The sequence below is a fragment of the Aythya ferina genome (genome assembly GCF_964211825.1).
Source record: "Aythya ferina genome assembly, chromosome: 6".
NCBI lineage: Eukaryota > Metazoa > Chordata > Aves > Anseriformes > Anatidae > Aythya > Aythya ferina.
Window position 1 is genome coordinate 40,605,536 of NC_140303.1, and position 14,637 is coordinate 40,620,172.

General features: G+C 43.3%; 1 protein-coding gene across 4 annotated transcripts in view; it reads left to right on the forward strand.

Moving 5' to 3' along the window:
• GALNT13 (polypeptide N-acetylgalactosaminyltransferase 13) overlaps positions 1-14,637 on the forward strand; it is a 111,630-nt gene that overhangs the window by 33,588 nt on the left and 63,405 nt on the right. For all 4 annotated transcript variants that reach the window (XM_084523919.1, XM_084523918.1, XM_084523921.1 and 1 more), the window contains exon 4: positions 6,757-6,925. In XM_084523919.1, the coding sequence (XP_084380045.1) occupies positions 6,757-6,925 (169 nt within the window). The remainder of the gene's footprint in view (positions 1-6,756; positions 6,926-14,637) is intronic.

Here is a 14,637-nt window from a genome sequence, read left to right on the forward strand (position 1 = left end):
AGCCCATTTTTGAAAAAGCACAGTATTGGAAATCCCCTTCAGTAAGTTAACAAGCAAAACTGCTGAATCACTGCCGCTGCTTCGTTGCAACTATTAAACAGAATTAACTGCAAGATGCATACGGGTGCCTTCTTTGGGTAGTGTTCAATATGTACAGCTCCTGTGAAATTACACAAGTGTGACAAGGTGCAGGAGTCTGCAGGGGATTGTAGATTGCTTTGGTTTCAAGATCTTGAAAGATAATCACGGAAGAAGGGTTCTGCTGCTAATTAAAGCAGCCTTGCTCGCTTTGCTAGGAGCCTGTGAGTTTGTGCCCTGGCAGGACAAAGCCTTTCTGGTGTGCTTGGTTCAAGAGGGACTGCGATCCGTGGGGCAGGGCTGATGTGAGGCTCTGCTCGGCTTTTCTCGGTGGAGAGGCTGAAGGAAGAAGTGACACTGCTGGGAAATGGAAGGGTGAAGTGAGGATCTGTAAGGGCATCGACAGCCGGAGAGGGTTGGTGGGGGATTCCTTGTCTCCCAAGATAAAAACCAATGAAAATGGGAGGCAGCAAATGCAAATCCCATCAAAGGGAACAGGGCTGCTCTGCTAAGCTGTGCAGCTTGTTGTCAAAAAAATTAAGTAGATTTCAAAAGGGAGTACACAGGCTGCCAGCTCTCAGAGCCCTGGGGCTGCCGACACAACGATTTGGATGCGGCCCCACCTCAGCACAGCGAGACCTGGGGAGGAATCACGGTGTAGCTCTGCGTGTCCTTGCCTTCCCTGCAGTGATGGGAGAGGTGCAGTGCACAGCCAGAAGGGTCCTTGTCCTGATCTAGAAAAGCCCTTGGATTCTGTGACCGAGTGGAAGGCTGTCCCCAGCCGGGTGCAGTGAGCAGAGGTTATTGGTTCCGGGGTAACGAGTGGTAATATTGGAAACTGCAGGAGGCCTGCAGACACTGCGTCTAATCAGTGCTGCTGCTGATATTGTTTTACTCTTGTGTTTTTTGTAGTTCTGCTGTGAATTACTTGGCACACGAGTTTTCCTTAATTTGCATGCTGAATCCTCAGCACGGACTTTGGGTTTAGTTGCTGGGCGCCCGACCTCCTCTGTGTCCTCCTGTGCTGCTTTCGCTGAGATTTCTCTGTGCTCAGCTCTCCCCTCACAAACTTCTGATTTTGTCTGTCTGAGCTCAACCCTTAATAATCCTGAGGAGCATCAATTCTCCAGTTTTTATGCGTTTTATCCTGAAAGTTCTGTTTCCTCGGGTGGGTCAAGGTAGGAGCCCAATCTGCTCACTTACCGCGTTGCTTTGATGTGATGGTGAGGCTGTAAAATGCCCATCTGCACAAGTTTCAGCGGATGCTTTAAGTGCAGTTAATTGTGTTGTGTGGGGGAAGTTTTGGTGACCCCCTGAGACCCACTTCACCCCTATTTTTCTGTCCCCTGCTTTCATCTTTCATTTTAAACAACGGCAGGCACGCTACAACTCCATGTTCTTAACCATCAGGCTTTGATGTTTACCAAGGATTGACTTGATTGGACTTGATGATCTTAGGAATGGTTGGACTTGATGATCTTAGAGGCCTTTTCCATCCTAAATGGTTCTGTGATTAATCCATTATTTGTGAATTCACTGAGTGTATCAGGGGTGTCACCGATACCATATGAAACGTTCATGCTCCTAGAGCTAGCAAAGAGCTGTTAATGAGAGACCGAGACTCATTGCAGTCTGTGAAAGGGAACGTGGTCAAAGTGAGATAAAAATCTTGAATATAAATGAAAATACAATATTTTGATTCAGTTTCTCATAGAAGTGAATTAATCTGGTAGATAAAAATTTAATTTTCCCCATTTCTTCAGTGTATAAATGTATAAATATATTGGCTGAATGGATATAAGTAAATAAATAAATGTATAGATAAACGTCCTCTATCTCTCACTGGGGCTTATTTTGAACTTTCTGCAATTTGTTTCCAGCGCCCTTGCAGTGGGTGGGGATGCGTTGCAGGTTTTGCACAGCAAATGAAAACTCCATCAAATTACCAGGGACTGGTACAACAGACCAACATGAGGCTGTGGAGACCTCCTGGCAAGGCCAGGCCACAGAGTGAGGCAGGAATAGCAGAGGGCAGCCCAGCACGACATTGAAGCATTGCACGAGTGTACGGACAGAAGGAGGAAAGTGTGATAAGGACTGACTCGGTTTTCAACAGAAAGAGAAGCTTATAACAAATGAGGCAAGGGGTTTGTTTGTTTGCTTGTTTGTTTCGTGTGTCATTAGTATTCCCTGCAGGTTTTGACTTAGCAGTGGTAGAAGTGTTTCCAAAGCGTTTGTGGATCAGGCACAGCAATAAGCTCATTGCTGCTCTGCCAGGTAATGTTGGTAGAGGAAAATCAAACACAGGACGTGGCAGCACAGTCTGTTACCCGTGGGATCGGGCTGGGAGGGCTGCTGCTGGTGGGCAGCCTTCTGTGGGGTGGATCAGCTCTTCCCGTGGGGAAAAGGGCCTGGAGGCAGCCCGGATTTGACAATTTGACCCTCCTCTTGTTGCTGCGGCAGAGGGTCAAAGCTGTTCGCTACTCAATCTTTTCAGTCAGTGATCTTCACAATACTATCAAAAAGAAGCATAAAAGCTACTTGGGAAAGGTATTTTGCACAGTAAATCCTAAGTGATATTTTTTAAGGCGTACTCTGTAAGGAAATTGCTTGCTACGCTCGTTTTAGCTTTTTAACACCGGTACAGACGGAGTAATTCATAATCAGCAGCAGCGTGCCTTTGCTGATTGTTGCCTCTTTTACCATGCACGCGTTCTGAATATTTAAGAAACAGATTATGGTGATGTTTTTTTTTAATCCTCTAGATGCAGAGATTGTTATGTTTTTGTTCCGTGATTGAAATATATATATTCACATCGTGATGATTTTGGTGTGAAAACCTGGCATACAGGCTTGGTATTTCATAACATGTTGGAGTGGCTGGGTTTGCTTGCTGCACTAGTGAAGTGTCCTGTATTTCCTAGGAAGAAGGTAAAGAAGAAAATAGAAATGTGATGGTATTACCATAGTATTGTTATCTGAAAAAAAAGAAAAGAAAAGTTGTGTTTGGGTTAAATAAATAGCAAAGCACTGAAGTAGAAATATTTGTTGTGGCTTTAGGCAATTAGAAAACCAAGTTGAATGACATACTTGGTACTAGAAAACTTTTAGCAAGATCTTTAGTTTCTCGGAAATATTCAGTGCTAGCAAAAACGTAAATTCAATTTTTCTATGAAAAATTGGGTCAAATTGAACGTTTGCAGTATATCTGTTTGCTAAATATTCCTTCCATCTCTGGTGTTATGATATACGCTTAGTCCTGGTTTTAGTATTTCACCATGCAGCTTGGTTTAGTTATAGAGCCAAACAGCGTGGCCCAGACTTCAAGGAAGGAAACCACAGAGAACTAGAACAGAACTCATGAATTTCTCGGTCACAGATGTGTCAGCCAGGGCTGCGATGTGATGTGGTACTGGTTGGCTTTGAACAGAGCAGTGAGAGAGGAAAGGCTGGTTAGGAAATTCCTGATTAGTTTTATAATAAACTTCAGGACGGCAAAATCTCTTCACAACTTCATGTTGATGAAGCTTAGCAAACAACAGAACACGGAATCTTGTAACAAAAAATAAGCTTTGCAGATGGAGTATCTAACTCCTGCTTTCAGGAAGGATGAGCAAAATTTTTCAGGCAGAGATAAATTGAGTCCCCGTAACAGTACAGTGCAAACGAGCTGGGATTTCTAATGAATTTCCAGTGAATTTACACTGGAGCATGATGTCCTCTGCAGCTGTCTTTGTTGTCTGGGCTGCAGCCTGGAACCCTTCACTGAAGGTATTCTGCCTGTTTTAGGGAGCACAGCTTTGGTAGTGGGTTTACTATAAGGAGAGGCAGCAAATTTACTGTCATAATTATCGCTCTGCTAATAATACACTGATAAATCATTTTCACAACATGTTTTTTTCATAGACAATATGTTTTAATGAACAGTTTCTGATTTCTATAGATTAAAACTGTCACTAAGAAGTTTTTTAGCCAAATCCAAAGAATTTCAGCAGAAAATCAAGTCAAGTCAGTATTGTCTGCTGCTTCAGCTGCGTTTCAGTTTGGGTGCCTTGTTCCCTGTTTCATGGGGAGGTGGAACTGACCTCCTGCCTTTTTTGAGGAATTTGTTCCTTTCTATTAATATTGTGTTTTTCATGGAGGAGGGCACTGGCCAAGCTTCTTTCTGTGCTTCTCCATCATCTCTGCGGCCAGGCTGACTCATTTATACAGTCTGCTCCTGGCTGCTTTTGGAATAAATTGGTGCCCTCAGCCTCCAGCAACTGGAAAAAGGCAGAATTTATTTCCATAAACAAAATTTGCAGCTTGAGGGACCAGCTCTTCAAATGACAGCCTCTGCAGAGCCTCATCCTTTCTCCAGAAAGTGATGATATAGCAGACTTTAATTACCAGCCATTAATTCCACGTATTTTATGTTCCTATTACGTACAACATAAATATTCCTTACGAAATGTTTCGAGAGGAGTTCATCAGCATGCACAACATGTACTGGTGTGCATGTGCGTACAGTGCAGGACGGGGAGGTTCCGAGCAGTGCTGGGCACCAGGTACAAGCGGTGTGGCTGCAGAGCGCTGCAGGATTGCTCGGAGAGGCAGCTGCAGGAACAGCAGGATTGGTTTTCCCATGCTTGCTTTTCTCCTGGTGGTATGTCTGAATGGGTTTGGCTGTGAGGTATGTTCTCTAAGATAAAATTCTGCCTAATAGGGAACATAAAGAGCAGCATAATCATTAATTCCCTTCCCAACGCCAGGTGAGAGGAATCAGCAATTCTGCTCAGATATGAAAAAGGTATTTATCTGGTAACGTGTTGAGCATGCACTTAGTGCTGGTGCCAGTGCCGCCGCCTGTTTGGCTCCGGGGAGGATGCTGCCTACCCCAATACACGTTAACCACTGAGGCTGTCATCCTTAGGAAATCACGCTGGGCGCAGAGAGCTTCCGAATCGCCACTTAGGATGCCAGAGCAGCCCTGGATTGAAGCAGCCGTCTGATAGTAATTTCATCTCGCCTGTAATCGCAGCGAAACCTAATTCATTTCTTCTTGTTGCAGCATATAAAAGTGCTGCTTCTGATCAGAGGGAAGGATGAAAATACATCAAATAATGCCGCTAAAATGTTCTTTGCTCAAATGAAGCGTAAACTAGAACTGCAGAAACAAACCTTTTAGGAAATTTCTGGGAGATTCTTCTAGCAAGCACTGATGTCTGGCTTGCTCAGAAAAAAACCACCTTTCTCCTTAAGAAGTAGCTTAGTTTACTTTCTGTGCGTTGCTTTAGAAAAGACTTTATTCTCCTCGCACTCTTTGTTGCAAAACCACCTGATTTAATTACTGTTCAGCTAGTGGAGCCTTCATAAGCGCCAGTCTTTGAGGACAACAAGAACCAAAATTTTCAAAATACTTTTGCTGCTAAAGATGAAAAGAGGTGGCAGAAAATAAAAACAGGACTGCTGGATCCCTTCCCTAAGGCAGAAAGGTGATGTTGGAGCCAGGGCCGTGTTTCGGGCACTCAGCCTGATGAAGGTCAGGGCTGTCCCTGCTGTGCCCAGGCGGTCCCGGCCAAGCCCCGCTGTGTCGGGATGTAGCTGTGCTGCTGGGGCACAGAGAGCTTTGGGTTTTGTTATTCAGGAGAGCAGCAAGTAACAGTTATCGCTGCCGAAAAATTAATCAGGATTAATTATTCAGCCTGAGTCAAGAGGCTGATTTGTGATGTGAATGTAAAATTAGTCACAACTCAGGGTTTTTCCTTGTCCCGTTGGTTGATGCAGCTTCTGCGTAGCGGGTGGGGGAGCTGGGCTCTGCTGGTCAGCTGCACGTTGGGGTCGGAGGAGCACACAGATGATGCTTCTGTCATCCTTGTGGTGGCTGCTTGCCTCAGAATAATGGTTATAAACACTTCTGTGCTTGGGAAGTTTCCTTTCTTATTACATACTGTCTTCTAAAGAAGTATTCTTTTATTTTATTCATTTTTGTGTGTGTGCGCTTGCATGGGACTAGGATAACATCATTTTCATTAAAGTTCAAATGTTGTCACTGTGTTGTCACGTTTTTCTAAGTTAACAAGATGCAGACCTAATAATGAATTGACTGTACAAATACTGCTCAAAACTGATCCATAATTGTAACAAGGTTGGGATACTGTATTTTCCAGGATGATTTTGGGGGCAAGAAAATGAAATGGGGGGAAAGGGGTTTTGGTTGGTTTTTGTTTTTTAAAGGACAGGTTTATAATGTCATATGCCTGGCAGTTGGGACTAAATCAATAATAAAAAAAGTTAGTTAGGATGACTTTAATTTACATGTTCTTCAAATACTTCCAGTAACTGCAAAAGTGTTGTCCAAACCTTTTGTTTGCAGGATCTCTGAGAATATGATGCTGTGCGCTGTAATTCTAGTGTATCTCTTGCGAATATTCATGTGCTGTCAGTGTGATTCCAACTAAAAGCTGGAAGTGCACAAATGTGTTTTTATCATGTTAGAAAGGAAGCAGATATCTTCAGATCGAGATAGACGTAAAATCTCACAGTTTAGCATACAGAAAATTCTGATGTGTTATTATGTTTTTTGTTTTTTTTTTTAACATTCCTTCTCGAATGCCCAAACCCGTGGAGCCCTGTTGGTGCAGAATAAAACGAACACCCAGGTATTAAAAGTTGTCCTTTTGCTATCTTGTATTCCAGCTGTTATCTCTCGAAACCAAGAAGGACCTGGAGAGATGGGAAAGGCTGTGCTCATTCCTAAAGATGACCAGGAGAAAATGAAGGAGCTGTTTAAAATCAACCAGTTCAACCTTATGGCCAGTGACTTGATTGCTCTAAACAGAAGTTTGCCCGATGTGAGACTAGACGGGTGAGTGCCCAAGGTACTGTCCAACTCTTGGCACGGGGGGCCAGCTAGCAAAGCCACGCCAGGCTTCTCCTCATTTCAAAGCCTCAGGTACAGCCTGGTAATCCCAAGTGGGTGCTAGGAGCAGTGCTTGCCTAAAGAACCTGCTTGAAAATGCCAGGGTTTACCAGTTCAGCATTTGGCTTCTTATACACACATTCTTAGGAGAAGAGTTACTGCATCACAAATGTTGTGATCCTATGCAATTTGTTTTGTGAATAGATGAAAATTGTTAGCTTACAGCAATCAATTTACATTGTGGTGCATAACAAAGTGCTGGTTTGCACTTTTTTCCAAGGAAAACTTGTAAGATTTTAAAATAATATGAAAAACCAATGTCTACTTTGTAAATGTTCATAATTGTGCTATTGGCATTTGAAAAATGGCATTAAAAGTTGACAGCTTAACTCTGATAAGAGGACACTACCAATACTAGCAATTGGTGTACAGGAAGTAATTTTCTTTTAGTTCTGTCCTTAGGCATTTCTGGAGTAATCACAATTTTAAAGAATTTTTTTCAAAATGTGCTGTTTTTCAAATCTAAAGGTTTTAAAGTTTATTTGTTTGTTTATTAATGTAAGTCTTCTAACTTACAGCCATTGTTTTTGGGTGATGCTTGAAGTTTCCGTGTTGACTTTGAGACCGCGATACAAACTATACAAACTATAGTTGTGAATACTGATGCCTGTTGTTGACTTGCCAACATGCATAAAACACCTCCTTTTTACAAGAGGTACTAAAAGCAAAATGCAGAAACCCAGATGCACTTAAGTGTCCTGTGTGTTTTCAGTTTGATGGGAATTAAAAGATCAGGGATCCTGTATAGAAGCTACTGTCTGAGCAGGTGAGAAAGCTCGTGAACAGCTCTGCTGGCTGAAGGCTCGTGTGTTCACGGCTGGGTAGCCACCAGGTCTGCTGCACTGTCTTCTCTAGGCTCTCAGCTCTGCCTTAAAACAATTCTCCCCATTCAAACCTGCTGGAGCGTGCACTGCTGGTAATGTAATGACCGATGCTCTGAATTCCTTAATATGTACTTGGGAACTGATTTATGCACATGAGTGTTTGCAGGGTTTATGAAAGCTTTAATGCAAGCTATGTAGCACAAAAAAAAAAAAACACTAAGTATTTCCCCTTATTTTACAATATGGCATTTTAAGGATAATTTTGTATCCTATCGTTCTAGTTGCTGCAGCTTGTAAGAAATGCAAACGTAGAGAAATATTAGCAGAGCTAAATGCATACAAGTTGCCAGTTCTTCTAAAGTCTCCCATTATTTTTAATTTTTAAGCTGAATTGTCACTTAGCTGAAATCCTTCTTATTATGCTTTGTTTCAAATTAAAATCCTCAGGTTCCCATCAAATTTTAAATCAAGCAAGTACATTTTTCCCCCTGGATTTTGTTTGTAAGTGTATGCAAATAATAGAAACATTACATTAACAACAGACCTTGTTCACAAGCAACACAGACGATGCTTCTCCAGAGCATGATCATTTGTAATTTGTTGATGCCAATTTTCCATAAAGCAATACCTAAGACTACTGCCAGTAAAGATGTACTTCATGTAATGGGAGCATCAGAAAAGCTTTATTGCTTTTTGCTTGTTTGCTCTTCACTGCATGCCCTTCAGAAGAGCACTGAGTGCCGTCGTGATGAGCTGGTGGAGCTGGCTGTGGAGCTGAGGTGGTTCCAGCAGGCGCAGGGACCTCGTGCAGTTCTGGGAAATGAGGGGGATGCGGTGTGCTGCTGGCCCGGCTTTTTCCTTACTCCTACCTGATTGTTTTCTTGTACCACGATGCTCTTGGCAGAGGGCCCACGTACATTGAAACCACCCAAGTAATGGTCAGGTCAGCACGACATGATCCTCTCACTCGAGACCTGAAGCAAGAAACAGGAGCGAGTGTTGTGCACGCTGGAATGAGGATGGCAGAGCTTCTCAGTCTGCTTCGAGGAGCCTTTTCCTTCTCCTGTCAGCAGTATTGAAAGGAAAGCGAATTCTGAATAAACACGGAAAGTGAATGCCCAGTCTAAGAGGGAGATGAGTTACTTAATACTGAGAGAAATCAAAGTGCTTTTCTTTGATGAAAAGAAGTTTCATATTCTATCTGCGTTGAAAAGACAAAGTGTTGCGGGGTTTGGAAAAAAATAATCATTTTCATACGTTCCTCTTCTGACAGATGCTTTCTGTACATATTCTGTCTTTAAGGAGTATTAAATTGTTCTGAATCCCACCTCATAATGCTTTACTATTAAGGAAGAATATGATTTTATGGTTAATGCATTTAGTGTCTGTCAGAAAGACCTATTTTTGTTGGTGGGGGATGGAGGCATCCATCAGATTTGCACTGGGTGTCTAACTTACCACACCTTTTACTTACAAAGACAAGCTTTTCTTCAGGAAGTTCTCTTTGACAAAATTAGATGAATAATAGATGCAGCAACCCTTGGTCTGGGGCCAGATTGACGCCAAGGTGCTGGAGAAGGGGTTGGGTGCCTCCTTCTCAGTGATGGCACTGCCGAGCACGAAGAAGACAAGCGTAGGCTCAAAGCAGAAAACGATGTGTCTGAATTCCCACACCCACACTTCAACAAAAAATGTGCACTCAGCTTGCACATAGGTCGTCTGATGACTGTGAGCTAATGCAGAATTTACACAGCACCCACAGTACTCGTGTTTGTAAAATGAGGGAGAAAAATGTTAGATTTATTTAAAAATAATTAAAAAATCATCTCTCCCTTTCTCTCATCTCTTCATTCTCCCAAACAGGGATGTTTCTGAATAGACCTGATGTGAAGTCAATGAGAGCTTGCTTAGACTTCAGCAGGAATGAGGTCTCTCATCGGGAGATCACAAAATCCACCTGCTGTGTGCTGAAAAGAATGTGTATGCCTGAATTCCACTCCATCCCTGCTTTGCTGATATTTTAATTCCCTCTAATGAATGCAACTGTCACGCTAACTCTTTAACTTGCTTCCCATTACGCCTGGCGTAGCGCACCAAAGAGTGCCAGTCGATTGCCTGAGTTCTGTTGGTAATGGCCAACTTGAAGATTTTAATCAATGTCAGATCTAATTTGAACTAGCTATTGATTAAACCTTAAGAGCAGTTTAATTCAACATAGAAATGTGTAATTTTGCTTCTGAGTGTATTCTGCAGCGAGAGAGGAAATCTATCTTTTATGAATGAATAGCTGCAAGTGCTATTCTACAAATTGCTAAACCATTATAATTGGACTTTCTTATCATGGAAATTTCGGTTTAAGTTAGCTGTTGTGCTGTGTGTGTGTGCTTATGAGCATATATTTTCTGATCAGAAACTCACATAAGAAAATGCTTTTACTTTTTTGCTCTGGAAAACCTCTTTTTTTAAAAACAAAACCAAAAACAGACAGCTGGCAGGGGTATGCAGAAATTGTTTATGCCAATTATCGATAACCACAACATTTTAGATTCTGTATAGAATCAAAACAGGGATGTAAGCTGTAACAAATACCTGCATCATCAATCTTTACATTGTCTGAAAATCTTAGATTATCTTTGAAAACTTCGAGTAGGCTGTGGTTAGTTCTGACTGGCCTCGTTGACTTCGTGTTATTGAAACCTCTGAATATTAAGGGACTTATCATAACAATGCATAACAATGTTTCTTGACTTCTGATGAAGGCAATAGAATCCATATTCAATTTAAATAAAAATTCTTGATATTCTTAATAAGTAATATAATTTTCTGAGCAATATGGTAAATTAATGTTTAGTATTTTTAGGTTGGTTAAAGAAACTGCATTTAAAATTATCCACCACCTTGGGTTTCCTAAACAAAGGCTGCAGGGAAGCCTGGGAACAAGTAGTGATTTTCTGATGAGTTGTGGTTTGTTGTTTGTTTTTGGTTCATCATACGTTGTGAGGACTGAAAATGCTCAACTGTTGCTCTGACACTTTTTACAATGCAGAAATCGTGGTTATATCTTGCTGGGTTATTTGGTTTGCCCCAACTCCCTGACAGCTCTGATGCAATTTACAAGTTGCTGGCGCTTCTTTCTGACATTTCACAATAGGAAAGGTGAGGAAGAACTTCAGATCTGATTTTCGCAACTCTGGAGGGAAGATTCAGTAGCAAATGCCTTAGGTGAATGTAGTTAACAAGGTCTTCTGTGACTGTGGTCTTTGTGAGATTATTTTTGGTACTTGGACCATTATGTGTATTGCTGTCACTGCACGTCCAGGAGGCCTCCTAGAAAGTGCATGGTACGAAATTTCAGAAGCAAAAGGAAATGCTTTCATCGCTGTTTTGCTCAGCCTCACCTTTTTCTCAACCATAATCCTGGCTTAAATGCAGAGCTATGGTTTTGTGTTGGCTCCTTCAAATCCAGAACTGTGATATACAGTCATGGGGTGAGAAAAGGAGGCCCTGAAAGGAGTGGTGTAGAAATAGCAATCACTGCCTGTGAATATCTGTGAAAGTCCTTGGGTGCCTCCAACTCTCTGTTCCCGGGCAAGAAGCTTTGATTCGATTTTTTGGTAAGGCCACTATATGTTCTTCATCCGATTTAGCCCTGATAAGGGAGGGCAAATTGTTGTGTTTTGTGATCTTCACATCTAATCCGTTTGTCTTGCACCATCAAATATTGCATTAGTGCTTTTCCCAGCTCTCCGTTGCGGTGGTTAAAGTACACGAGTTCCTTTAGTGCCAGGTTTTGTCTGCCCACTGCTCCATGTAATTAAAAGCTAATTTATGTTTTAAGATTTTACTGTGAGTATAAAGTTATGCATAGAGAAACTATAAACCACCCATGAACAAGAAAGGTCAGGGAGAAAGCATAATTAGTTTCAGCTAGAAATTATTTTTAGATGACGATTCAGACATTATTCCACTTTGCCTACGTGGGGCAGGGAGAGGGGTGATTACCTGGGGAGACTGCCGGTGGGGAGGAGGGTACAAGCAGGTAAATCTGTACAAGATCGAAGGCAATTCCCGATGCATAAATTAGCTTTAATTTATAAGAAGGCTTGTTAGGATTAAGAAATGAAAAGTAGTTCTCCAACAGTGAGAAAGATACGCTCACAAGGCAACAGATGGCTTCTAAACTGAGTCTTTCACCTGCACTTTTGTATCACTAGAGGCACAATTACCAATTGTCTCTGTTTCCCCTTTGCTGTCCTGTCCCCCATAAAGCCAGGGTTCGGTCCCGCCTGGCTTTGTGCTGTATCTGTACTGCAGCTTCCCATGGGGGGGCTGCCCGGGGCAGGGGCAGCATGCCATCACCCCATTGCCTTACCTGCCCCAAGGGAGAGGAGCTCCTCTCGGTTACGCTTCCACATAGACGTTTAAGTTGGGGCTTCCAAATTATGGCCTCTCTCAAAAGCATCCTGGTGTATTTGGGAAAATGCTACCTACACTCTGTTTTCTAACAACGTGGCAGCTGCTGTGTCTCGGGGCAACCCCAAGAAGCCACAGGAGCTCACAGGGTGTTTGTTAATTCCCAATTCCCCTGCTGCCAAAGCAGTACCCACCACCACGAGATTCTCATGCACAGGATTGCTACTGAAATTAAAAATGGATTGGTGGTGTTGTGTTGATTACCCTTGGAGACCCCTAGCCTCTACCAAGCGTGCCAGAGCTGCAGGAGCACCTCTTCAGGTGGGTTTGGGATCACTCCTGCAAGCCCCGCTCAACACCAGCAGTTTGCTTTACTTCACGCCACTACTTCCTAGCAAAAAGTGCCTTTCTTCCAATTACTTTATCAGAGTGACAACCAGTTATTTGTGGTTTTGGCAAGGAGGGAGCGATGCAGAGATGAGGATGCTGTGCGTGTGCCAAGTGGAGCCTGCTGCATGTGGGAGAACAGCCGCGGACACAAAGGGGAGGTGTTGGATCCCGCACCGCCGGCAGAGCGCCCGCGCGGAAGGAGAGCAGAACATGTGAACGCTCAGTAGGGTGTATTTGTACAACAAGTTGGAATGGAAGTAGCCTACTGGTGTTGATCTGAACTTGGATGAAGCTTCTTTACATCTGGAGGTGCACAGAAGTGGCAGAAATGCTGCTAGAAAGGACTGCGTGTGGAGGCTGGGCAAGCGTTCTGGGCTGTTGGCCAAGTTCTTGGTGCTTAGCGGTGGCATTTATTTGTAGACACTGATACACGTGGATCTTTGAAGATGTCCTTTGTTCAGAGAACTTCCAGAGAGTGTGACTTCCAGAAATACAAACCTACTTCTCGTTGGTGTGCTGCTTTATGTGCTCTGCAGTCTGCTTTGGAGTTGGGCAGTTAATATGGGGACATAGGAAATAAAAGACCTCCTTCCTTAGCTGTAAAGTAGCTGAAAACAAATTTCAGTTCCTGGGAGCACTGCTGTCAGCTTAGGGCAGTGGCCTCACTGGAGAGACCCCAAAAGTCATTCTACTTAAGTGTAAAGAATGGTATTACTTATGGAAAAATTGCTCTAAGGCAGGATCAAAAAGAAGAGCTATTTCCTTTATCGATGATTTCAAGTGACTTTGGATATTAATCAACACTTTAACAGTTTATATAAAATGAAGCATATTTAGTTCCTACGGCAAGGACCCTAATGGTATTTGGCAGGTATTGTTCTCAGTTTCCTTTCAGTCAAGAATTTGAAGCCAGCCCCAGTGGCCCCTTAGCACCGCTCCTTTCCCACAGCACCTGCAGGTCAGGGGGCACGCAGCTTGTCCCCAGAGCCTTGGAGATGGGGATGGTGCTGGGGGCTGTGAAGGGGGTTGATTGAAGATGTTGATTTACCTGGCTTGCTTGTCTTGTAAAACTCTGTTGCTGTTTCACGTTTTTTAGGGTTACCCACATTACAAGGATGAGCATGTTCCTAGTTTTACTGCAAATACCCTAAAAGACATAATGACAGGTTGAACTGTTAGGTACTAGTCCTCACGCAGTATGCACTTTAGGAGGATATGTAGTATTTAAAGGCAAAATATGCACATTTCTGCTAGATGATCTTGTATCAGTTCTGCTTTTCCTTCGGCAGCAGCCCCAGGGCAGCACCCCCGTGTACCCCCAGACCGGTCCCGTCCCTCTCCGGCAGCAGCATCCACCCTGGGAAGCGGCTCAGACCCAATTTGCTGTTTTAATAGTACAGGGCTGCTCAAGCATGAAATTGCTTCCTTCATGTAGAGCTGTCCCCTCTGCCGGGCAGGGCTCGGAGGCTGCCGATGCTGTGATTGCTGCCGCTGGCCCAGCCGGTTGTCGTTCAGCTTTCCTATGTACCTGTTAGGGAGACGTGGGGATGAGCCTCGAGGTTCAACTGAGAAGTGAGAACACCCTGCAAAATTATATTCCGCAGCAAGAAACCAGCCGATCATAGTTTCTTTACTAAAATAAGAGCCCTTAGTGGTTAAAATGCATGGTTATGCTTGTTTTTTCTTGTTTGTTTTGTTTTGTTTTGAAGAGGTCAGGGACGTGGGGCAAGCAAATGCCATCTCAGCCCTGCAGTGTGATAGATGCTTCTACAACCGGATCATCAAGCACTGAATGTGGACAGCAAAGGCGTTAAGGACCCCTGGTTCAGCTTTTATCAGCACTATGCAGGGGGCTTTGGCACTGTGGGTGCGCACATCGCAGCATTCTGGCTTCGCTGAAACAAAAAGTGGCTGTAAGGGAAACTGCCAGCTTTGGATGGGCACCGTGAGCTGGCTTCTGGGCTTCCAGTT